Source organism: Molothrus ater, unplaced genomic scaffold, assembly GCF_012460135.2.
Source record: "Molothrus ater isolate BHLD 08-10-18 breed brown headed cowbird unplaced genomic scaffold, BPBGC_Mater_1.1 matUn_MA500, whole genome shotgun sequence".
Lineage (NCBI taxonomy): Eukaryota > Metazoa > Chordata > Aves > Passeriformes > Icteridae > Molothrus > Molothrus ater.
This window is the reverse complement of record NW_023416559.1, coordinates 446,886-471,025: the sequence shown is the minus strand read 5'-3', so window position 1 is coordinate 471,025 and position 24,140 is coordinate 446,886. Positions and strand designations below refer to the sequence as shown.

The 24,140-nt window shown below is 47.4% G+C and overlaps 1 protein-coding gene across 1 annotated transcript; it reads left to right on the top strand.

Moving 5' to 3' along the window:
• Positions 1-11,671: 11,671 nt before the first annotated feature.
• Positions 11,672-19,937, top strand: LOC118700904 (uncharacterized). Its single transcript, XM_036405480.2, has 2 exons — positions 11,672-12,559; positions 18,488-19,937. Exon 2 carries the CDS (start codon positions 18,498-18,500, stop codon positions 19,935-19,937), a length of 1,440 nt encoding a protein of 479 aa, XP_036261373.1. The 5' UTR covers positions 11,672-12,559; positions 18,488-18,497.
• The last annotated feature ends 4,203 nt before the right edge of the window (positions 19,938-24,140 follow it).

The window sequence follows — 24,140 nt, the reverse complement described above, 5'->3', positions numbered from 1 at the left end:
TTGTACAATCATGGAGTCGGTATCCATCTTTGGAAGGCAGTCTCCTTCCTGAAAGAATCCATTTGGCCTGTGTTTTCCACTTTCTCAAGGCAGCCTTCTTGAAATTCTGCCAGCACACTTCTTTTGGACAAGGTAAAGAGCTGCGCTGGGTCTTGGTGTGCAGCCTAGCTAGTGCCCCGCACAGGTAATGCCCAATAGCAGTGGTCTGACACCTTTGTAGAGGATCAGGCCCTGGATGCTTTGGATTTTGGAGGAGGGGATGCCATTTCTTTTGAGATGGGCTTCTAGTTCCTCCTCCCTTTGGCAAAGTTTGGGTGGCCACTTTGGGTGGTCTCAGTGAATTGAAAGGCTTTTCCCAATAGGCAGTTCTCTGGGTTAGAGTTGTTGAACTGTCAGTGGGAATGCAGAGGCCAGGCCAGGCCTCTGCAGGACAGGTTTTTGTCCCTTGTAGCTTTAGGGACTGTGTGAGCAGTCCCTGGTGCCATCCCATTTGGATCCTGACTCTGAGAGATTGAAGGCTTACGGTGGTACCTAGAGCTGAGAAGGAAAGTGGCGATAGCAGGGTGCATGTTTATAGTTTGATGGGTGCAATTGAAATTGTAGGCAGCAAAGAGCTTTCTCCACCAACAGTTTTGCGAGCTCGGCCGACATTTTCAAGTTTGTTACCAGGCTCTGTGAGAGAGAAAAAGTTTGTTAGGGCAGAAGATCTGGTGTCGGCCTTTGAGTGTGGGGCAAAGAAGAGTATCCACTTGGAAGGGGAAGATCGGTGAAATCCTTTTGTCCTGACACAGTTGATTGGAGAGCAGGGACGTTTCTGACTTGGCTGGGTCCTGGGGGTGGTTGTGAGCTGGGCTCGGTGCGTGTCCTGGTTTTGTGAGTTGACAATGCTGTGGTGTGGTTATTTAGAAGAGCGCTGACAGTGCCCAGGAAAAAGACAAGCACTTTTCTAGCCCAGCCCCGTTCGTGTGGGAGCAGTGTAGGGACAAGAGCTCCACTGTGGATCCTGGCTCTCGGGTACTGACAGAATGGGATCCTGCATGTAGCAGAGAAGGAAAAAGAATCATTTCATTGTTGGCTGCACAGTTTAGAAGCTTCAAAATAAAAGGCAATTGCAGCATGGCCTCTTCATTTTAGAAAGTTTTCTGGGCCATCAGCTGCTCAACATGTAACTTGCACCCACTGAACTGCATTCAGCTTCCTGGAGATATGCGCTTTCCCTCAAGATCTAGGTACCATCTTGCACTCTAACACTTGAAGATCCCAAACCGCTTCAAAATGTCCAGCGGCTGCTCTCAAAGAAAAAGTCCTACAACAAAAAGGCAGTGCTGGCCATAACGCTCCCTTTGCAGTCTGTCAACCAAACGAAACATACTAGCGATTCTCACGGACTTTCTCAATGATATATATACGTGCATCAGCACATTCTCTCAAAGTGACAGAGACTATCGCTACAGCCAAGCGTTTTCAGCTGCACTTCTGACTGACAGATGTGCCAGGACAGAAGGCATTTGCCAACCTACCCTCTTTCCTGTGCAACCTGACATTGGCAGCGCAAATATTTTCACATTCTTTCATTGTGGACATGTCCAAAGCAGCTAAAGATCACACAGGTGGAAGTGTCAAGACAGAAGATGTTCTCAAAGTAACTCCTTTTTTTTCTAAACAGCTTTTAAACTGCGCACAATGCTTTGTATCTTCTTTCCCACATAGACCTGCCCTCACTTTTTCACACTCACATCTTTGTTGCAAACATCCAGCAGCTGTTTGCGTAGAAAAAGGCTCTAGAAATAAAAGCGAGACTTGGGCTGCACCTTCTGCCTGCCCTGTGTAAGCCACATCAAACTCACCAGTGCGCTCCGTCCTTCCCTTTTCCGCTGCAACTACCATTGTGTTCTCTGGATCTCGGAACCTAAAGGTAGGCACATTTGTTTCCACAGAAGGGCCATAGGTAGCAGCACAAATAGCTCTCACTGAACTTTAATCTTTACCACTGCCACCATGAGTTTGGTTGGTAGGCCAGTAGGAGTCATGCTCCTTTTACAGCTGGTATGCGGCAGCCACCAGCCCAGTGCTCTTCGACTCTTGTAACCAATCCTGCTTTTACTCTCCCGGAGGGGATTAGGCATCTGTTTCTCACACAGATCATTGTGGCAGCAGCCAACGGCTCTAGTGCACTGCTTCTGCCAAAAGACACTGGGGCCAGACACTTACCTTCTCAGCACTACGTAGCCCCGTATTCTGCATCTCTTGTCGTCCAGATCATACCGCAAAGCGTTTCACAGAGAAAAAATGTGCCAGGACAACAAGCTTGGCTGAAGTGTACCCCTGAAACTGGTGGAAGTTTGTATTTGCACCACATTCAAGGGGCAGTCCTCTTTCCTATACAACCTGCAAACTGCTGTCTGTTCGCAGTGCCCTCTGCCCGCTCCTTCTTACCTTGAAGTACCATGCCAAAGAGGGCTCTGTGCTGAGGTCTCAGAAGAAGAGGGAAGCATATGTGTTTGTAAAGTGGACTGTCTGTTAGTCACTTCCCTCTTCAAAGCAGCGTGTTCCATGCCAAGCAGACAACAAAGCAACAAAGGATGAGTGTGACTCTGCATTCAAATCCTGCAATGTTCCCAGAAGTGAATTTCTCTCTTCTATAGGACTGACTTGTATGAAGTGGCGTGGTTGTTTCCTTCCATTAGAAGGGAAACTCATCTAGCCAGGCTTCATCACCCCCTGTATCTTTTGGGGTAGTTCTTGGAAGAAAATAGAGAGCAACTTTTCCACTCCACATGATTCATGTTTCATTCTCTTCCTTCTGTACTTCAGGGAACAAGCTATCAATTCCCTACTCTTTCTATGAAAAGGCATGAAGCTATTAATTAAATTCCCATAGATATAATAAGGAATCAAAGTCTTTTATGCCTGCAAGCAGGCCCTTATGGTATGAAAAGTATGGATTGTCAGGGGTGGAAGAAGATCTGCATGAAAAAGGAGAAAGCCCAGAAGCATGCAGGGATTTTCAGGTATGAAAGGGAAAACGACATTAAATTGTCAAGGGAAAGAAATTGAAAGAGGGAGGAGGGAGAAGGGAGGAGGAGGAGGCAAATGCTGCCTTTGAGGCAGCTGACACAAGGACCGTCGGCCTCATGAGCAAACAAGAAAACCAAATGAAACTTCACAGCAATCTCATCCACAACTTAGTGGACAAATGTGCAAACCCATTTCTTCATTTATGTGTCTAATATATATAGAGATGTTCTTCATTCTGACCGAATTTTCAGGGAGCAAGCTAGTGTAAGGCACCTGGAACCAATGGTGTATTGGAAATGGCCAACATGCAGAACGCGCTCCATCCTGAACGCTACCACAGCAGAATCACAGGATCATAGAATGGCCGGGGTAGACAAAGACCTTAAAGGCCATCTAGTTCTCTGACATGGGCGGGGACACCTTTTACTTGCTCAGGTTGCTCAGAGCCCCATCCAGCCTGGCCTTGAACACCAGGTTGGGGTGTCCATAACTTCTCCAGGCTGTCTGTGCCAGTGCTTCACCACCCTCACAGGGAAGAATTTCTTCCGAGTATCTAATTTCAACCTGCCCTCTTTCATTTTGAAGCCATTGCCCATTGTCCTGTCTCCAGAGTTCCTAATGAAGAGTCCCTCTCCTGCTTCCCTTCAGATATTGGAAGGTGTTGTGAGGTCTCCATGCAACCTTCTCTTCACCAGGCTAAACAGCCCTCATTCTCTCAGCCTGTGTGTCATGGCTTGACACTGGGACAATGCCAGTGCCCCCATGGGTATACTCTCTCCCTGGTTTCTGCTGTGAGATGTGACCAGGAATAAGCAAAGCAGGCTCCCACTTAGGGAAAAAAAAAATTATTAACTAAACTACAAGGGAAAGGAAAAAAAAAAAAAAAAAAAAACACACAAGGAAAATGAAAACTTCACAAATACATCTCCTCCTCCTCCTCCCCAAATTCCCAATACAATACATCCCCCAAATCATCGACTCTCGGTCCAGCACCACCCTTCAGAATACTCAATCCTCAGTTCATCAAGAGGACAAGGAGTCCTTCTTGTGCCAGTGGTGACCTATTCCTTTCATGTCCAGTGCTCTCACCACTGAACACAGACCAGAGCTGCTTCTAGGGTCGACTTTTAAGGATGCTTCATCCCACTGCAAAAAGGCACAGTCTCAATTTTGGGACATCTGTCCCCCCCATATTTTTCACCCCCTGGGGCCGAGGGGTACCCACACCGAACCCTCTTGGTCCTGAGGCATTGCCTCCCCCTAGAATGCAGTCCCTGTATCACAAGGAAACATGGCTCTGTCCATGGCTACACACAAAGAGTCCAGCATAAGCTACTCCATCATCTCTTCCACCTGCGTTCTTCTCTATTTCTCTCGTGGCCCATTTCCTCTTATCTCCTCTATATCTCTCTTCTCATTCAACTCCAGGAGGATTAACATTTGTAAGGTTTCCATCATCCAAGAAAAGGGTTAAAAATCTGAGGCTCTGTCTGTCCAGAACTCCCATGGCTGCCCTGCCAGGCCCCTTCTTGCACTCCCCTCTTCTCCTTCTCGGCCGGCCAAGAACAGGCACCAGCTCTCTCTCTGTCTCTCCTGCGGTGGGGGGGGGGGGGGGGGGGGCTGCCCAATGCCTCTCAGTGCTCCTCCACCCTTCCATCCTGCAGGGGCCTTCACCTCCCTTCTGGCCAGGGACCCAGCCTACCTCACCGGGCTGGGTGGCTTCCCCTGCCCCGCCCAGCCCGCAGCCAGGCAGGGGAGATCTGAACCTTTCCCTGACCGGAACCCAAGAGAGCCTCCCAGGGGAGAGCCCTGCTTTTAACCCTGTGTTCTCAGAGGTGCATCCAATGTCCCAATGGCCACCTTAGGTGCCAATATTAAAATCTGAACATCCATTGGCCTAACCACAGCATCCCAGAAAACACATTTCCTGTCAAACCACCACACTGTGGGATATGCTCTTGTCCTGAATACTGAACTGCAGTATTGTCTGATGATTTTTTGAATCCTTTGAAGGCATTTTGAATTCTTTTTCAGCCTTAAATTAGACTAAATAGCTTTGATTTGTGGGTATTGAGCAACAGAAATCACTGCCCTGGCTTGCCTTTTTTACAGCTCCTTTCCGTGGGAGACTCGCTGCAAACGTCACAGCTGGTGAGACAGTGGGCACACCATCATTCTGAAAGAGCTTTGCACAGTAAACATAGAGGAGGATTAAATATTGAAATGCAGATGACAGGAGCTGCCCAATGGACTCTGCTGGTGGAAATCAAATACTAGTCTAGTATTTTGAATGCAAATAATTCCTCCCAATGAGGCCAGACAGGCTTGTTTGCCTTTGAATCTGAGCATGTGGACAGTAGTGGATGGTCTACAGGTTGAAAACAGTGTAGATACTTCTCCTTTTTTTCAATAGTGGCTCAGAAACTGAAAAGGCAGCTACAAAATGGTAAATACATCCCTACAGATTCAAAAATGGTTGTTCTTAATTTGCATCTCCACCATAACAACAAATTGTTAGAACTAAAATACAGATGGGAATTTTATAGCTTCTCAGAAATGAAGCAGGAATTGGCCAATGGGCCTTCTCAGAAATGAAGCAGGAATTGGCCAATGGGCCTTAGCAGTAGCTACAAGTTTTTCAGCATGAGGCATCTCAAAAGTGTTTTAACCGTACAGAACTTTTCTGTACTTTTGGCCTTTTATCTCAAGGATGAATCAAAAAAAAAAAAAAAAAAAAGAAGGAAAAAAAACCCAAGAAAAATAAAAAAAAGAACAAACCCTACCAAATATATATATATATAACATGACTAAGATAATAAGCACAATCAGTAACATATATAGAAAAAGAACCCATGGTTTTTAACTTTCAACCTTGTCTTCTCAACACACTCTCGAAAATGGAATTGTTTCCCTATCTGCCTTGAAACATTTTGGAGCAAAAAACACTCTAAGGTCCTGATAGGTGTTTTGGTCAAAAATCCCTTCTTCTGGTTTTCTGTCCATAAGCAGAGTAATGGAGGGGAAAACTGGTAGCTGGCCAAAGGAGGTAGGAAGAGTGATCATCATCCACAACACTGGGGCTAAAGAAATTTCCACAGAAAATTACCTGCCTTATTACTTCTTCATGTGTTGGGTTGAAAGCTCAGAATCTGTTTCCATGTTTCCCATCCCTCGAATGTTCTATTTCACAGAATTCGAGCCCCTCAAACTTCAGTCCTGCCAGAACAGCCCGCCACGTGCTGTCATAGGGGATCTGCTGATGCCCACTGACTCTTACCAGTCTAGTGCTTGTCACTGTTGCAGATCAAGAACTACTGAATAGTTCTGATTAATGCTCTTAGAGTGGTTGAAAACAAGGAAAGAATGACTAGACATTTGTATGATCAAATCCCCTGATGGAATAAAAACATACCAGGACAACAAGCTTAATAAATGTATTCATTGTCATAAGAAGGGAGATGAAGGGTCCAAAAGATTACTTGCATACTTACTGTTCTAAATCCCTTGTTATCTGGTAAATTGCAAAGGATGCCCGGCTTTCACCAAAATGCAAATCAGATTAAAATGTGAAGCCTTACACTTTACTGGATAGAAAACTTCATCGTCCATTTTTAAATCTTAGAGATTGCGATGTTGTCCTGGTTTAGGGCAAATTTGGAGGAGAATTTCCAAATTAGGGCCCCTCCCCCCAACTGGTTCGGGAAGGATTCCTCAGAGAGAAGTGGAACGAACCTGTTCATTTAATAGGCACAGCACCCCCCAGCACGCAAAAGGAACAATTCTGGATGACAGCACTCTGAAAAAGATGACAAATTCAGAAAGTCTCTCTTGGGGGGGTGGTCACTTTGTTCTCAGTCCCTCCGGCAGTGGGCCAGCTGCTGCAGGCCACAAGGTGCAAACTCTCGGTGTTTCCCAGGTCCCAGTCCGGAGCAGGTTCAAAATGGTCAGGAAGACCTGAAGGAGAAACGGTCCAGGAAGAAATTTGGACAGTTTAGCTAAACTAGCTAATGAGCAAAAGCAAGCAGAAGCGAAGCAAGCAAGAGTGAGAGAGAGCAAAGCCAAAAGCAAAAGCAGAAAAAGCAAAAGCTGCAGTCTCTGTGTCCCGCCAGGTTGATAAGAAAACCAAAACAAAACATTCCCTCTTCAGAGCCAGTCTTAAAGGTACAGAACATAATATCCAACATTCACAGAACACATGAATGGGGATACAAGCATCATAACGTCACCCTAGGACAGATGTATTTCCTATTAATACCTTAATATTAATAAGGTTTAGAGCTGGAATTCAGAGGGAAAAGAAAGCTATTTTGAATTCATTCTATTCAATCATCTTGTCTGGGCTGTCTCTTCCTGCTTTTCACTTCTGAAACTCTGTATGAAAGGCATAGAGTTCTGGATTAATTCTTTTCAGTTTCCCCTGTTATTCTTAACAGTTTCCCCTGTTATTCTTCTTTAAAGGCAAACCTGGAAAAATCCACACTTTCTTTCCCAACCACTTCTAAAATTCCATTGAGAAGCAAAAAACCCCATCAAACAACTAAATCTCTGCTCCAATTTGTAGGAAAAATCCCCATGCCATTAACTGCTTTCCTAACATTTTCTTTCTCTTGTATTAATATGGCAACCTTTTCTTGCTTTTATAGATTAGAACCAAATTCTTAAAGCTATAAGGAAACACAGGTTTACTGTAGCTGATTCTGAGATACAGTAGTCCAGCAAGGAGTTCAGACCTCAAAAGAAGAGTCTGTACAACAAGATTCAGCACAACGTTGAGACATATTAGCTATTTTTCAAGAAAAGCCGCCAAAATGAAACTGCTTAGACTTCTATACTATCATGGGTGCCTGCTTCCAGAACCTGACCTAAGTTGCTGGAAACTAGCTGCAATATTACTGCAAACAATGCTGTGAATGTAGGACATTGTTATTCTTCTCTTCCATTGAAAACCACAAGTGGAGTTGCGTCATTTTCTTAAAAATTCTCTATTTCCTTCCAAACTGCTAAAATAATGATAAATCAAGTGTTCTGTTCATACAGTTTAAATCTAATAATGTTCAAAATGAAAAAAAAAAAAAATTCATTCAGATATGGTCTGCAATAATACAGCCGAGACAAGATGAACCAGTCTGGCCTACAAAATAAAGTGAAGCAGAATTTGGGAATTTGGAACACCTTACGATGTAATATTTAAAGAAAAAAAAGAAATAAAATGTAACCTACCCAAACTCAATCAGTGATGCACCGACAGAGAAAAAAGAACTAATTACTACTAATATTTCTTTCATTCTCAGACAAGAAGTTAAATGATCCTCTTGAATGCGCGGAAGATTGTTGCGAAAGACAGCAGCCTTCTTCTTTACAACATATTCTTCAGAACTCCAGGAGACAAATCATTAGAGCTATGAGGCTCTTTCTCTCTGTAAAACTTCCAGAGCATAGCCAAGATTATATTCCTTTAGAGATCCTCACTGCCCTGGGAGACTGGTGGAGAGTCTACAGCTCCAGTACATCAGCCAGACGCTCTGCCTTATTTAGCATGGCTACTGCAGCAAGGACATCATCTCTACTGGCTTTCTATCCAAAATATATGCAAGGCACAACAAAGAATATAGCCAAAACACTGAGCACAGCTTATGGCCTTCAAAACAAAAATCTCACCATGGCAATACTGGATCTTCTGATCCAAACCATCAGGAAACATTTCTTTAGAGGCGAAAAAAGCTCCTGTTGATTGTACAAAAAATAGTGATGTAAACCAGAGTTGCATGACCCAATATTTCTATTGAACTGGAACTATTTTGATCAATATTATGGATCCATTTCTTTTCAGGGCATTTGGTAAAAAATGTAAAGTATAGTTTAAAAGGAATTATTGGATGCGTACTAAGTACTAGGGATTAGTTAAGGTGTTGGTTTTGCATGGCTTGGTTTTTGGTGGGGAGGGAAGAAGCCAGCCACAGAAGTGAATCTTTTGTGAAAAGCTCCTAGAAGCTTCCTCCATGCCTGGCAAAGTGAATCCCTGCTTGGCACTAAGAACAGACATGCTGCTAAGCCAATTAGACAAGCAGTAATATATTTAAGAAGGAAATCAAAACTGCAGCCAGTTAACTTTTAAGTTTGCTAATTTTTTGGTTGGCACCTCTTCTGGTTTGAAAGCAAAAGCAGCAAGAGATGCTGTCGCTGTTGCAGTGTGTGTTTTTGATTGCAATGCAGTTTGAGTAGTCAGTTTTATAATACTTCCGGTTTTGTGCTGTTGTAGCATATTTTATTATTAATGGATTGTTCCTTTCCCCCCGTGGTGTTAGTTTTTGCCCTAGTTGTCCATCTCCCCAAAGACCTGCCCTTTTGTTCCCTTTTCCTCCTCCCACTGAATGTCAATCCCTCCCCAAGCCTGCCCCTTTCTCTAGAAACTTCCCTATCAATTTTATAGTCTTCAAAACCCCATTGGTTTGTTTAAGTTATTCTCCTCCCCTGTAGTCCCCTATTGGTTTAAACATTGTATTCCCCGCCTTGTGGTCCACCCCCAGTTGCTCCCAGTGTGTTAAAGATTGTATCCTCCTCTGGGACCTCTCCCCATTTCTAAGTTGATGTATGCGTTTGAGTCAGTGTCTTTCTGTCCCTGACCCTCCAGGGAAGAAACTCCTTTGGAAAACATACAGAAGACCTCTCCCTGTTCCTTGTCCCTGCCCTCGGCGCAGTCCTATCCCCAATGCAGTCCACCTGTGCCATAGAGCAGCTGTGCCCTACAGCTGCACCCTGGATTCGACAGCTTTCTGGGGGCAGCCCACTCTGGCTGTTGGTGTCAGGAGCTAGTCGGTCTGAAGAAATCCAGCATGGCAGCAAGACTCCAAGTCAGAAATACAATTTATTAGGAAAAGGGGAAAAACCAAATACATGCAATAATACAAAAGAAAAACCACGGACAGAATACGACCTGTCACCCTGCTAGTTAGGGTGGTGGCAGCAGTCCGGATGAAATGGTCTTGTTGAAGTGGTGATCCTGTAGAAACCATCTGGTAGCTCTTGTCCTCTGAAGACCAGTGGGTGAGGGTGGCCGTTCTTCTAGGAAGCCAGTGGAAAGACTGTTTGTGGTGTCCCAAAACTCAGATTCTATCCAGCTGGGGATGCTTAGCTCCTGCCCCCTGGGCAGAGCATCTTGTAATAGGCTCAAATTGTTCTGAGTCATGCAGTGGTTCCTTGATTACCCTTTAAACAGAAATGGCTCCTGGAGGGAGTCATCTCTGAGTCATGTGGCAAGACATGGATGGCCCCGTTAAGAGATAAGGAGATAAGGAAAAAACGATGCCCCTCCCGGTTTCAGCAGCTCTTGAGGTTGGGAGCAGAATACATTTTTATATTGTAGCCTAGGACAATACAGGATGAATGCTTTTGCATTTGCAGGAGGTTTGTGTGGATTTGAAAAGCATCCTTATAGCAGAGGCACAAAAGTATTCTCATACCCTTTTAAATCATCTTCAAACCAAGCAATTCTCACAAGAAGGTAACGCATGAATGACTTGCAAGTGAGTTGAAGAAACACGGCAAAGATAAGTAGTGTTCAACTGCAGAGAATCGTTTAGGGACACCATACCTTTATATACCTTTATATTTTAAATCAGGAAGCATGGATGGACCGTTTTTTTCCCCTTAGTTGACTACAGAACCAGCGGTCCCTTGCGGGAGGGTGTTTGGATTCAAGATGACACTGGCAGCTAAGAGCATGGCTACATAGAAGGTGCTACTTTTAGACCAGAACATTCAACTACTTAAAGGCAGATAGGAGAATAGCTGACTAGTGACAGCTCTGAGCAGAAGAGCCTGTGGCTTATCCTGTGGGAACAATAGTAAGACATTTCAATTGAAAAACCCCATTCATTTCCAAGGACCAAACATCAGTAAAAATAAAAGGTCAAGTAAAGACACCCTAGTGCTCTTCTTATCAGAAGCATGTTCCTCCATATGAGAGCATTTAGGAAAGGACAGTCCACTCATAAAGAAAGGTGTGCCAGTTAGAAAACCTGTAGAACAATACAAGACAAACTCACACAATATACATCCTCAAATGCAAAATGAAGAAATAATCATTTCAAGCTTCCGTGGAATTAATTGCATTTTATTTGTTCTTTTCATTTCAGCTGCTATCAAGTTATTTTTTAAGACTGAATTTTATGAATTCAGCAAAGCTCTCTTTTTGAATGTCTGCATACCCCTATAAAACACTGAGGTGACAAAGAGAACGGCAGTGGAAGGAAACCTGGTCCACCTCCCCCTCCTTGAAGCTTTAGGCCAGTGAGTGATTAGAATTTAGTCACTTCATTTGCTTTACCAAGAGAGAATGTTTTCTAGCCTTTATCTTTCCTTTTGGAGCTGATTCACTTTGTAGTCATAAATTCTTGACTCAGTTGGTGAGAAACAATGGCATTACAGCCGTGGATGTTAAAGTGCACTGATGGGAAATGAAGTTTTCATCTTCAGGTCCTTGCTTCAGTAAATCTTCCAAATTCATCAGAAAGAAAGTTCCCAGACCAGTAATCCCCACTCAGATGACCTAATTCAAATAGTCTGTAGGCATAAGAGGCATCAAGCAGGTGCTGTCATCTGTTAGGGGAATACCTGTGGTGGTGTGTGATGTAACGTTGTTTGATTTGGTCTGGTTCATCCTGAATAGTTTCCCCCTCTTTCCCTGGAAATCCCCAATTTCTTATCGTTATTTGTCTATCATGTTTCCCCTCCCCTATCCATCAGATGTGTCTTGTTGTCCCCACCCCTGGCCTTTGTCCATCACTTGGCAGCCCTGCCTTTCCTTCTAGAACCTTCTCCCCAGGGTGTCAAGTGATTGGGCAAGGGCAGGGACCCCTCCCCAGTTTTTTGCTGATTTGTTAGCCTCATACGTTCATCAAACTATGTATCAGTTTTTTCATACCCTCATTTGCCGTCGTGTTGCCCCTCCCAGGCCCTCCCCCTTCCCTTATAAGCTGTCATTTGCCCTCAGTTCGGTGCTCAGTCCTTCTCCCTCCACCCTGCTTTTTCTCCCCCTTCGACCTTCCTCCAATAAACCTGCCAACCCTTCCTGAAGGCTGAGTCCCTCTTTCCTTGCCTGCGCCTCCCTGCGTTTGCCGCCCTCCTCCGCTCTCGTATCGTGGATCTCTTCGGGACCCATAGGCGCGATAGGAGCTCCGGGCTCCTCAAGCGCCCCTTCGCCGCTGATCGGGGCTGAACGTGAGCCGGGCAAACTCATCACCCCAGCACCGCAGCAGTTTGGCGCCCAACGCGTGGCGTGAAGACCCCTGCATCTGAGGCAGTCTGCGGATCCTGAACACCGTTCGGAGGACTGCATCTCGGAACAGGAGTCCCGCGACGCGCGGGTTGGATTGCTCTAATCCTTTGGGCGACTCACCGCTCTCCGTGTAGCACGCCCTCGTTTCGGGAGGTGCGGTGCTCCGGAGAGAAGAAGGCGACACCCTCTCAGCGCACCCTAAAGAGGCCGCCTTCGGCGCAGGCAGCTCCCGCTAGCAGCAGCCTTGGTTCGTCCCCCTGACGGGTGAGTCTCTTGGCTGTGTTGTACAGCCCACCACCTGACCTCACGGAAAACCTGGCATAAGCATCCCGGTCCTCTCCTCGGCCAGTGGGAGGGGGAGGTCAGGGTCAGTGGGGACCCCGTTTAGTTTTATTTTAGATTCCTTTTGATTTTCCTGTTGCTAGCGGTAGAGCGAGTGGCTGACCCCTGCGTATTCCATCTGCAAATATGGGTGCTAAACTGTCGGCCACTCAGAAAGGGGTTTTTTACCAAGTTGTGGGTACCCTGGGGGGTGGGAATTATAAGTTTAATAAAAGGGAAGTTAAAAGTTTAGTCCGCTGGCTGACCCATACCTACCCCGATTTAAATGCCGAGTCAGTTCGGGATCCCAAATTCCTGAGGCGAGTCCAATCCCGCCTTCAGAGAGAGATCCAAGCTGGCGGCAAATCCTTTCAGAGCCATTTTTGTTTAATATCCCTTTTGATTTCTGCCCTCACTGTTAAACCCTCCTCCCGGACTCAGCCAGCGGACCCCCAGTTATACCCCAGTTCTCCCCGTCCCCATGCACCTGCCCTTCGTTCCTCGCGCCCCCCTTCCCGAACCGAGTCCCTGCGGGGAGCAGCCCGCGACAGCCCCGCGCCAGGGAGTCACCCGTCCCTGAGTTCCTCGCGGGCGACCCGGTCCCCGAGCCTCCGAAGGTCTGGCCAACCTCCGGAGGAGACTGTTCCTGCTCCCTCTTTCCGCACCCCCTCGACCCCAGTTGTTAAACCCAAGGTTCGTTTCAGTTCTCCGCGGTCCTCTCGCCAAGATGGCGTCAAATCATCCCGAAATGGAGGGGACCGCGTGTTCAATCCTAAAAAACCCCCTTCTCCTTCCCAGAGTTCCCCCACTCCTTCCCGAGCCCCCCCCCAAATCCCTCCCCTTCCCCCCTCGCGGGTTCCTCCCACGTCCCCTCCCCTTCCCCCTCCCCCTTCTCCCCCCCCTCCTCCTCCGCCCCCTGCTCCCGAAACTCCTCCCCCTCCTCCCCCGCCTTCACCCCCTGCAACTCCTCCCCCTTCCCCTCCTCTCCCACCACCCCCCGCCTCCGCAACGACGTCATGGGGCCCCTCCCACAAGGGGAGGCACTTTGCTGCAGAACCCTCCCTCCAGTTCCCACGCCGGGACCCTCCCTCCCCCGCTCCCGGTTCCCACGCCCTCCCTTCCGGTTCCCACGCTCTGGGGGCTAGCGGGGGGGGGGTCCCGAGCCGAGGACCGGAGCTGTCTGCAGTCCCATCAGCAGCCCCGGTCGTTTTTCATCCCGCGGGAGATGGGACAACCCTGGCTCAATGGGTCCCCTTCTCTCACTCGTCCATGAAGGAGCTGTGCAAAGCACAGAAGGAGTTCGGGAGGGACTCCGAATATTTTCGGGGACTCCTTCAGGCCGTCCTGGCGGAGTCGGTCATTACACCTGCCGACCTCCGCCGAGTCTTCCGCTGCCTCCTCAATTCCACCGAGCAAGTGCTCTGGGAGGCAGCGTGGAGAAAGGAAGCCTTGAAGGTGCTCCCGTCCCTATGGGATTCCCCGAACTCCCGGACGAGTGCAGACGGAGAGGTCATTTCCATTGACCATATGCTTGGGACGGGGAACTGGAGTGACGGAGCAGCCCAAGTCAGAGCCATACCCGTAGAGGTTCTGCAGCAAACTGCCCGGGCGGCTGAGAAAGCTTTCTTGGGGTTGCGAGCGGCCACACCCCAGGTCCCATATGCCAAAGTCCTGCAGGGTGCCGAGGAACCATTCCTCGAGTTTGTGGAGCGGCTCCGAAAGTCCATTAACTATCAGGTTGAAGGAGAACACTTGCAAGCCGAGCTGTTAAAGGAGATGGCATTCCTCAATGCCAACTCGGCTTGCAAAGATGCAATCAACAGCCTCCCTCTGGAGCCAGCTCCCACCCTGCGGGACATGCTTTTGGTGTGTGGGAAAAAGGTATTAGTTCCATCAGGTACCGGACCACCACCTGCCGCAGCCTCCCGCCTGAAGACACCTTTTCGTCCTGCCGCCGCCGCCGTCGAGGAGCCCCCATTTACCACCGACGTCTGTCCCACTACCGCGCAGCCACTGCCACCAACATCAGCCCCGGTGCCCAAGCCTCCAGCCACACCGTGCCATCTGTGTGGGAAGCTGGGGCACTGGATGCCCGCATGTCCCCTCAAACAACAATTTTATGAGTTTAAAAAGTCCGTGCAGGGGACCCACGGGCAAACTGTTCAAAAAAACTAATTAAACAGCGCAGCGGCCCCCTGCGCCAGGACACAAATGCGGAGGCCTGTTTACACCATCCGTCCTGGCGGGAGAAGAGGGAGAACAGTGAGATAATGCCTCCAACTGGACTTGACCTTCATGCCGGACTGACACAAACACCACCTACTAATACTCATGCTCTTTCATCCTGTGTTTCCTCCCGTAGGTTGCAGCTTGCGGAACCATTACATCTCCGTTCCGCCGGTTTCCACCACGTTGCTGTCCTCCCGGAGGGTCTAACAAACTGGGAACGTCAAAGCCACAGTCTCCTCGTCTTAGGCGACACAAAGGCGACCCCACCAGAAGTGAGTATTGTCCCGAGCCTGCTTCCCGCTGGCTCGGAACAAATCTCACTCATGCTGCATTGTGTCCACCCCCCGCTCTTCCTACCGAAGGGGCAGATAATAGCCCAATTCTTCGTCGTGCCACGACCATCCACTGTTTCCACTTTACCATCTATAAAACCTCAATCAGCGGCCCAGGCCTCAAACATACCTACAGTAGCCTGGGCTCAAGCCCTTGGGCATGAAAAGCCCAAACTTATTTGTAAATTAAAAAAGGGGGGAGAGCAAGTCGCACTACGCGGCTTGCTGGACACAGGGGCAGACGTCACGGTTATTCCCTCTCGGGATTGGCCGTCGCGTTGGGAACTGCAAAGCGTCCCTGGCCACATCAGAGGTGTAGGAGGGCTTCAATTGGCGAGGCAATCGAAAGGCATCGTACAAATTACGGGGCCCGACGGACAATTGGCTTCTGTTCGTCCGTTTGTATTAGATTATACGGAACCCCTGTGGGGGAGGGATCTCTTGGCCCAGTGGGGAGCCCGAATTGACCTACCAGTGGCTCCCCAGGTTTTTCGGGCAGCGACCACTGCTGAGCGCCCCACCTGGAAGCTGGATTGGCTTTCGGATGAACCAGTACAGGTGGCGCAGTGGCCGCTAAACAAACAAAAATTAGCGGCGCTCAACGAGCTCGTGCAGGAACAACTACAGAAAGGGCATTTAGTAGAGTCCATGTCGCCTTGGAACTCTCCCATCTTTGTCATTAAAAAGCCCAACAAAGACAAATGGCGACTCCTGCATGACCTCCGTCAAATTAATGCAGTTATTAAAGATATGGGACCCCTCCAACCAGGGATGCCGTCCCCTGCGATGCTCCCTAAAGATTGGAATTTGGCAGTTGTTGACATAAAAGATTGTTTTTTCCAAATTCCCCTACACCCCGATGACGCGCCGCGCTTCGCCTTCACGGTTCCATCCATCAACCGTGAAGCCCCAGGCAAGCGCTACCATTGGACAGTATTGCCACAAGGCTTAAAGTGCAGCCCGGTGATCTGCCAATGGTACGTCGCTTCCCTGCTGACCCCTGTTCGTGCAGCTGTGGAGTCAGCCGTCATCCATCATTATATGGATGACATTTTGATTTGTGCGCCAGACGACGACCTGTTGGCTCATGCGCTTGACCTAACAACCACTGCGTTGGTTGCTGCAGGGTTTGAGCTGGCGCAGGAAAAGATTCAAAGGATGCCACCCTGGCGGTACCTTGGCCTTGAAATTACCAAGCGGACCATTGTTCCGCAAAAATTGGCAATAAAAAGCAATATCCGAAGCCTAGCAGATGCCCACCAACTGTGTGGTTCTTTAAATTGGGTGAGACCTTGGTTGGGTATTCCCACGGAAGACCTAACCCCTCTCTTCAATTTGTTGAAGGGGGGAGAGGAGCTGAGTTCTCCCAGGACCCTCACCCCGGAGGCCAAAACCGCTCTGGAGAAAATTCAGAGTTTAATCTCGGCCAGGCAGGCCCACCGGTACCAACCGGGCCTGCCATTCCGTTTTATTGTTTTGGGAAAACTGCCACACCTTCACGGCATGCTCTTCCAGTGGGACGGAGTCATCGGGAAGAGCAAGGACCGCGGGGCGAAGGACCCTCTCTTGATTATAGAGTGGGTATTCCTGAGCCACCACAGGTCCAAGAGAATGACATCGCCACTGGAGCTGGTGGCTGACCTGATCCGGAAAGCGAGATCACGGATCAGGGAGCTGGCAGGTGAGGACTTGACGTGCATTCATCTTCCCATTAAATTTGGCACGGGCCACCTCAAATTAACAATGTTTGAGAACGTCCTTCAGACGAACGAACTTTTACAACTAGCTTTGGACAGCTACACGGGCCAAATTACGATAGATCGGCCGGCCCATAAATTGTTTAATCAAGAATTTATTTTTACCATCAAGTCAGTACAGAGCAAGAGACCCCTCGATGCCCTGACCGTTTTCACTGACGCATCTGGAGCATCCCACAAGTCAGTGATGACTTGGCGGGATCCTCAAACTCAGCGGTGGGAGGCAGACATCACTGTGGTGGAAGGATCGCCACAAGTGGCTGAGTTAGATGCAGTCGTCCGGGCTTTTGAGAGGTTCTCTGAGCCATTCAATTTGGTAACTGATTCGGCATATGTAGCCGGTGTAGTGTCCAGAGCGGAGGGAGCAATCCTCCAGGACGTCTCGAATGTTCGTCTTTTCGAGCTACTCTCCAAAATTGTAAATTTAGTCTCCCACCGAGAGCAGCCCTTCTACGTAATGCACGTAAGGTCGCACACCGACTTGCCGGGGTTCATTGCGGAGGGCAACAGGCGCGCTGATGCCCTTGCCGCTCCTGTTCAGGTGGCCCCGCTCCCTGATCGCTTCGGTCAGGCCAAACTAAGCCACCAGCTGTTCCACCAAAACGCGCCTGGCCTTGTTCGCCAGTTCAATCTGACGCGCGAACAGGCCAAAGCTATCGTGGCGACATGTCCCCAGTGCCAGTCCCACCAGCTTCCATCATTGGGCCTGGGGGCAAATCCTAGAGGACTTTCGAGCTGTGAAGTGTGGCAAACAGATGTCACTCATGTTCCCTCCTTTGGCCGGTTGAGCTTTGTTCATGTCTCGATAGACACTTTCTCCGGCGCGGTATTCGCCTCCGCCCACACGGGGGAAAGAGCAGCGGATGTCGAAAAACACCTACTTCAGGCATTTGCTGTTCTGGGTATCCCTAGGCTACTCAAAACTGATAATGGGCCTGCGTACAAGTCCAGGGAACTGCGCCAGTTCCTGCAGCAATGGGGAATAGAACATCGAACAGGCATCCCCTATTCCCCGACAGGCCAAGCCATGGTAGAGAGGGCTCACCAAAGCCTTAAGAAAACTTTAGAACACCAGAAATCCACCACAAAGGTAGAGCCCCCTCACATCAGACTCTCAAGGGCGATGTTCACTTTGAATTTTTTGAACTGTTCCTTTGAGAGCCTGAACCCGCCCATGGTTAGACACTTCGGGAGCCACAACGCGCTGCAACCTACAGCCAAACCTCCGGTCCTCATTAAGGACCCGGAGACTTGGCAGACCCAGGGGCCCTTTGACTTGGTGACCTGGGGGAGAGGGTACGCTTGCGTTCTCACTCCTTCTGGTCCCAAGTGGGTGCCCTCAAAGTGGGTTCGGCCTTTTGTGCCCAGGGAAGCGAAACACCGGGCGAAAGAGCAACAAGTCCGTGTCGCCAGTTGGAGGCGCCGAAGAAAGCCCCCTGACCCCCTTCTTCCGCCTATCTGTTTTTTATTCAGTGGTGAGCCAGAACCATTTGAATATTTAGTTCACGTTTCTTAAAACCCAGTTCTCCTTCCCTGATGCTGCCTCTTTTTAGTTTTTCAGGTATGGCACGGTCCCAGACACACCTAGTTGCCACCTACCTCCTTTGGGCCACGCTCACCACCAGCTGCTCTGCATGGACTCTCCCCCAGCCGAAACCTAATGTTTGGCGGACTCTCGCGGAAGCCCTGGGGCAAGATCACCTTTGCCTGAACACGGCGGCAGCAGAAGACCCGATGGCGTCTTGCCTCGTGGGGATCCCGCTCCCCCCTTCCCAGCTTCCCTCCCCTTTCAATTATATTTACTCCTTCAGAACTACCCCGGAATCCCCCACTGCTTTTTGGAACGCCTGGAGAGACCACCTCCGCTTACAACCTACTCTTGAGGTGAACCCTCCAGAGCTCCATTTGCTCGGCTCTGCACTTGCCCCAGTTTGCCTCATTTTTCGATATATCCCCAGCCCCGGTAATCCTCTATATTTTAGAGAAGCCCCGGGTTCCCAACACCCCCCCTCTGCCTCACTCCAGTATCCACGCACTCTGACCTTGTTGAACCCCTCCAATGCCTCCTATCTCCCGAACCAATGGTGCAAACGCATTGAAAAAATCCCTCTAGCCACCTCCCCGAACGACAAAGCAGTGACCCTTCCCCATGGTTTGTTCTTAATTTGCGGAAACCGAGCTTGGGCGGGAATCCCATCTAATCCTATCGGGGGACCATGTGCATTAGGCCGGCTGTCCCTGTTTACACCCAACCTGACCCATATTATGGATTGGCAAAATAAAAGCGCAAGCCTCAACTCGACCTTCAATTCGGTACGTACCAAAAGAGATCTAAAGAATCTAGATGAAGGCTGCGACTCTGTGATTGAACATTGGGACCGTACAAAAGCGACTGCCCTCACAGTTTTACTCCCTTGGGTAGCGATCGCTAAGTCACTAGGCGAATTGGGCCGCCTAGAGTGTTGGGTTGTAAAACAGGCCAATCTTACGTCAGCCGCCCTAACGGACCTCCTTTATGATGAGAAAGTCACGAGGCAAGCCACGCTCCAAAACAGAGCCGCCATCGATTTCCTCCTCCTGTTACACCAGCACAAGTGCGAGGAGTTTGAAGGTCTCTGCTGCCTCAACCTCTCATCCAGGGCTGAAGACGCGAGAGTCTCCATTGAGCGCATGCAAAATCATCTTGAAAATATTAAAGCGCAAACTACCGACTGGCTGGGGGACATGTTCCGCGGGTGGGGGTTTTCAAACTGGGTAGTGGCCATCCTGAAGCCAATCGTTTATTTATGTTTTTCACTTATATTTGTGTTGCTCGCTGCCTCAATACTATGGAAAGTACTGAAAAACTTTATTAACCGAGCCCTCTCCTCTCCGGAAGTCCTCCGACTCCAAGCACCCCCTAACTCACCAGAAGAAAACTCTTGGGAGGACCCTGACGAAGGAGATAGCATGGAGCCTGTAGACCAAGAACTGCCCTATGAGGACAGCGAGTTCGAACCTTGAGAACATAAACTCAGATACTTATAATAAGTTAGTCCCCCCGTCCCCCCTTTCTTTTTTGTTGTTTGCGAAAGGGGGAGATGTGGTGGTGTGTGATGTAACGTTGTTTGATTTGGTCTGGTTCATCCTGAATAGTTTCCCCCTCTTTCCCTGGAAATCCCCAATTTCTTATCGTTATTTGTCTATCATGTTTCCCCTCCCCTATCCATCAGATGTGTCTTGTTGTCCCCACCCCTGGCCTTTGTCCATCACTTGGCAGCCCTGCCTTTCCTTCTAGAACCTTCTCCCCAGGGTGTCAAGTGATTGGGCAAGGGCAGGGACCCCTCCCCAGTTTTTTGCTGATTTGTTAGCCTCATACGTTCATCAAACTATGTATCAGTTTTTTCATACCCTCATTTGCCGTCGTGTTGCCCCTCCCAGGCCCTCCCCCTTCCCTTATAAGCTGTCATTTGCCCTCAGTTCGGTGCTCAGTCCTTCTCCCTCCACCCTGCTTTTTCTCCCCCTTCGACCTTCCTCCAATAAACCTGCCAACCCTTCCTGAAGGCTGAGTCCCTCTTTCCTTGCCTGCGCCTCCCTGCGTTTGCCGCCCTCCTCCGCTCTCGTATCGTGGATCTCTTCGGGACCCATAGGCGCGATAGGAGCTCCGGGCTCCTCAAGCGCCCCTTCGCCGCTGATCGGGGCTGAACGTGAGCCGGGCAAACTCATCACCCCAGCACCGCAGCAAATACCCAGCCAGTACATGATTGTCTAGTTAGGCGGCAACAATTTTGGAAATAATTTAGTTTTTTTGTATTGCAAGTGAATGGTCAATACATTTTATTAGTGGATACGGGTAAAAGAATGTCTTCTGCATCCTTTCAGAGGGGAAGCTTCCCTAGATCTAAAGCTGCTCAGCTCCACGATAGGATGCTTTGTCTGAAAAGGGAACTCAAGTCTTTGTCCTTTTGGATTGCTTCCATAGTTTTTCACTCACTCTTCAGGTACCTGTTAATACGTTCTCTTATCCCCTGCAAACTTTTATGGGCATAGTCACTGAATTGGTACGTATTCCATGAAGTCCACAGGCCCTGTTGAGATGCAGCCACAGGTCTCAAGGGTGTTAGCAGATGTTATTCTGAGGCCACTCCTAATGATGTTTGATGGATCATAGTGACTGAGGAAAGTGCCCAAAGACTGGATGAAAGCAAATGTCACCCATCTTGGAAAAAGGCAACTAGGAGGACTTGGAAAAGTACAAGCCAGCCAGCCAGCGTCATTTTTATCCCCAGGAAGTTGATGGAGCAGCTATTGCTGGAAAGCATTGCCAGGCACATGAAGGAGTAGTCAGGAGTAGTCAAAATAACATAGTCAGCATGGATTTACCAGGGGAACTTCATGCTGAACAACTTTTTAAACTCCTCTGATGAATCAACTTGCCCGGTAGATGAAGGGAATATTGTCTGCCTGGGCTTCAGGAAGGTTTTTGACATTTCTCTAGGTGGCAGCACACATACATCCCAGAAGGAATAGTGCAAAGAGGAGGGAACCAGTGTCTTTTCAAGGATGCTCAGTGAAAAGACAAGAGGCAGTAGGCACACACTGAAATACAGGAGATTGCCTCTGCACATCAGCAAATGATTTTTTACTGTGAGGGCGACTGAACCACGGCACAGACTGCCCAGAAAGATTGTGGAGCCTGGATCTTTGAAGACATGAAAAGTACACCCAGATATAATCCTGGGCAAGAGGCTCTAGGTAGCCTGGTTTAAGCAGGGGGGTTGGACCTGGTGAGCCCCACTGACGCCTTCCACTCTCGTTCATTCTGTGCTAGTGAATTCTCTTAGAGATGCATTTCAAGCACTGGCATGACAAAGATCTGTGCAGAGAGAGATCCAAATGGACATGGGATCTAAGTTCCTTAAGTAGTGCTCAAGAAGAATGCAAAACTCTGGGATAAGTGTCTCTTCCATAACTGAATCCCTTTCATGGGAAAATTCCCCAGCTATAGAAAGATCTTCTGATAGGCATGCTTAAGACTGACACTGGCTGAGCAAATTTCTCCCTATGTGTGTTTAAGACCAGTTAGGATCTTCACCAATACTGTTGTCAACATAGTCACAGAATGTATATTGTTAAGAAGGGACAACTTACATCAGAATGGCAAATATTGGTCCACAAAATGTATTAATGTATGGGAACTATCTACTTGGGTTGAAAATAAAAAGAAAGAGTTAGTCTTTATTTATCAATTTCATCCCAATATTGATAAGGTAAGAAAAAGACCTTAGTCCTTAACCTTCTTAACTCAAACAAAGATTTTTAAAAATTCCTTGTAAAAAATGTATCCTAATTATCAGACTATGAAACAATTTTAGTTGGGAAAAAAGTTCCAAAATTGTGTAGATAGTGGTAAAGAAGCCAAGAAAATAGGTAAGAAACAAAAAGAGAGCAAAAGAGTCAGCTTCAGTCTGCAAGCTCGTTCTAGAAGTAATCTGCTAGAAAAAGGAACCCCCAGTTGAATTTCCAATGTATTCATGCACTTGATTCAGTAACTAGTCAATGTAAAAACCAATCCTTTTGTACGACTTCTCCCAGCAACAAAAACTCCAGCAGCTTGACACCACCATCATGCCTGTCCCAGATGTACTTTAAAAGAAATGATCCTTTCTTGAAACTCTGTTTGCATAAAAGTTGCAAGACATTGGAGGGATTCTCCACATTCTCATTTCTCCGTGTGGCTTGAAAGTATATTTGATAAAATATGCAACAAAGCATATGATTTATAAGGTAGGGTAAAATGGATGATTTGGGAATTGATCTCTTGTTGATATTAAACTTCATATCCACTCTCTGTGAAGTTTCTAAAACAAATGATGGAGCTGAGGCATGAATCTGCCACAACAAGTGTTAAGCAAACATACACACTCCCCTTCACATGCCCCCCTTCCACACACACCTAGGCCCACGCAGAGGTCAGCATAGCAGATGATGAACACCTTGGAAAAGACCGAAATGCTAAATACCTCTCTTTGTGGGCAAAATAGCTGGTGCAACAATTCAAATATCTGGTGTAAAAATTCTGTTTAATATCTACTTCCTATTTAAAACACAGCTTTTCATTTAATTATATGTAGGGAATATTTTCATATTATTTGTTTCTTTACAATTACTTCATTCTCATGTGTTGTATGTCTAGGAATATTTTCTTCTAAAGATAGAAAAAAATAGATCATATCTTTTCAGAAGAAAACATTGGTTTATACAATTTTAAACCATCATGATATGGAAGAATTCTTTTGTCCCTCACTAAGGTGGAAGAACTATTTGGATCACAGATCATTTACAATGAAATACTTTACCTTTTTAAGATGCTTTCAGTCAATTTTATATCCTCATTGCTTATTCATTGTAAACAGTAATTTTTCAGTGAAGGGAAAGTGTGTGGTATATCTGCATTATGTTCAAACCCAATTCCTACTAAAGGCCAGGCTGAACCCCAGTAAATAATGTCCTGAATGATATTTTGCCGCCTTCTTTGGCACTTCATGAAATCCTAACATGAGGAAGTGTGGAAATACAGAGATTTTGTCCCATGTAGAAACCCATCCCATGTATTTTATGCTGTAATTCTTCTCTCTTTTAAAATTTGCTATCTTCTGCATAGTTTTCATTAACCTGTTACAGTAGTGAAAATCACAGATCAAGGTAATTTTGTAACACTTTGATTTTACCCCAAGAGCTGAGGGAAAACTTGCTCCTATACTTCAATCTGAGTTTCTTCTAGATTCAAACTTTGTTTCTCTACCATCAAGAGTCTCCTGTGTTGCTGCTCAAAGCCCCATCCAACCTGACCTTGAATACTTTCAGGGATGGGACACCCACTACTTCTCTGGGCAACCTGTTCCAGTGTTCCATCACCCCCACAGTAAAAAATGTCTTCCTTTCATCTAATATGTGCCAGAAGTATTAAATCTAGGCATATAAACTTTGAGGAAAGGTTTGAAATTCTTTTGATTTGAATCACATTTTATATGAATACTGACTTACAGGTGACTAAAATATGTTGATGGGCATTTGAGCTGACACTTTTTGAAAAGGTGCATGGAATTTAAAATTAAAACCAGCACCATTAAAAGCTTTGTGCCGTTTTCTTTTTCCTCTGGTATTCAAAATTGCATATATCAAATATCTGTGCTTCATACAAAGCTCTTAGACACTCTCAGAAAA

Excerpts from the sequence above, each read along its gene's own strand:
- LOC118700904 (XM_036405480.2), top strand. The coding sequence starts at position 18,498 with ATGGCACGGTCCCAGACACACCTAGTTGCCACCTACCTCCTTTGGGCC.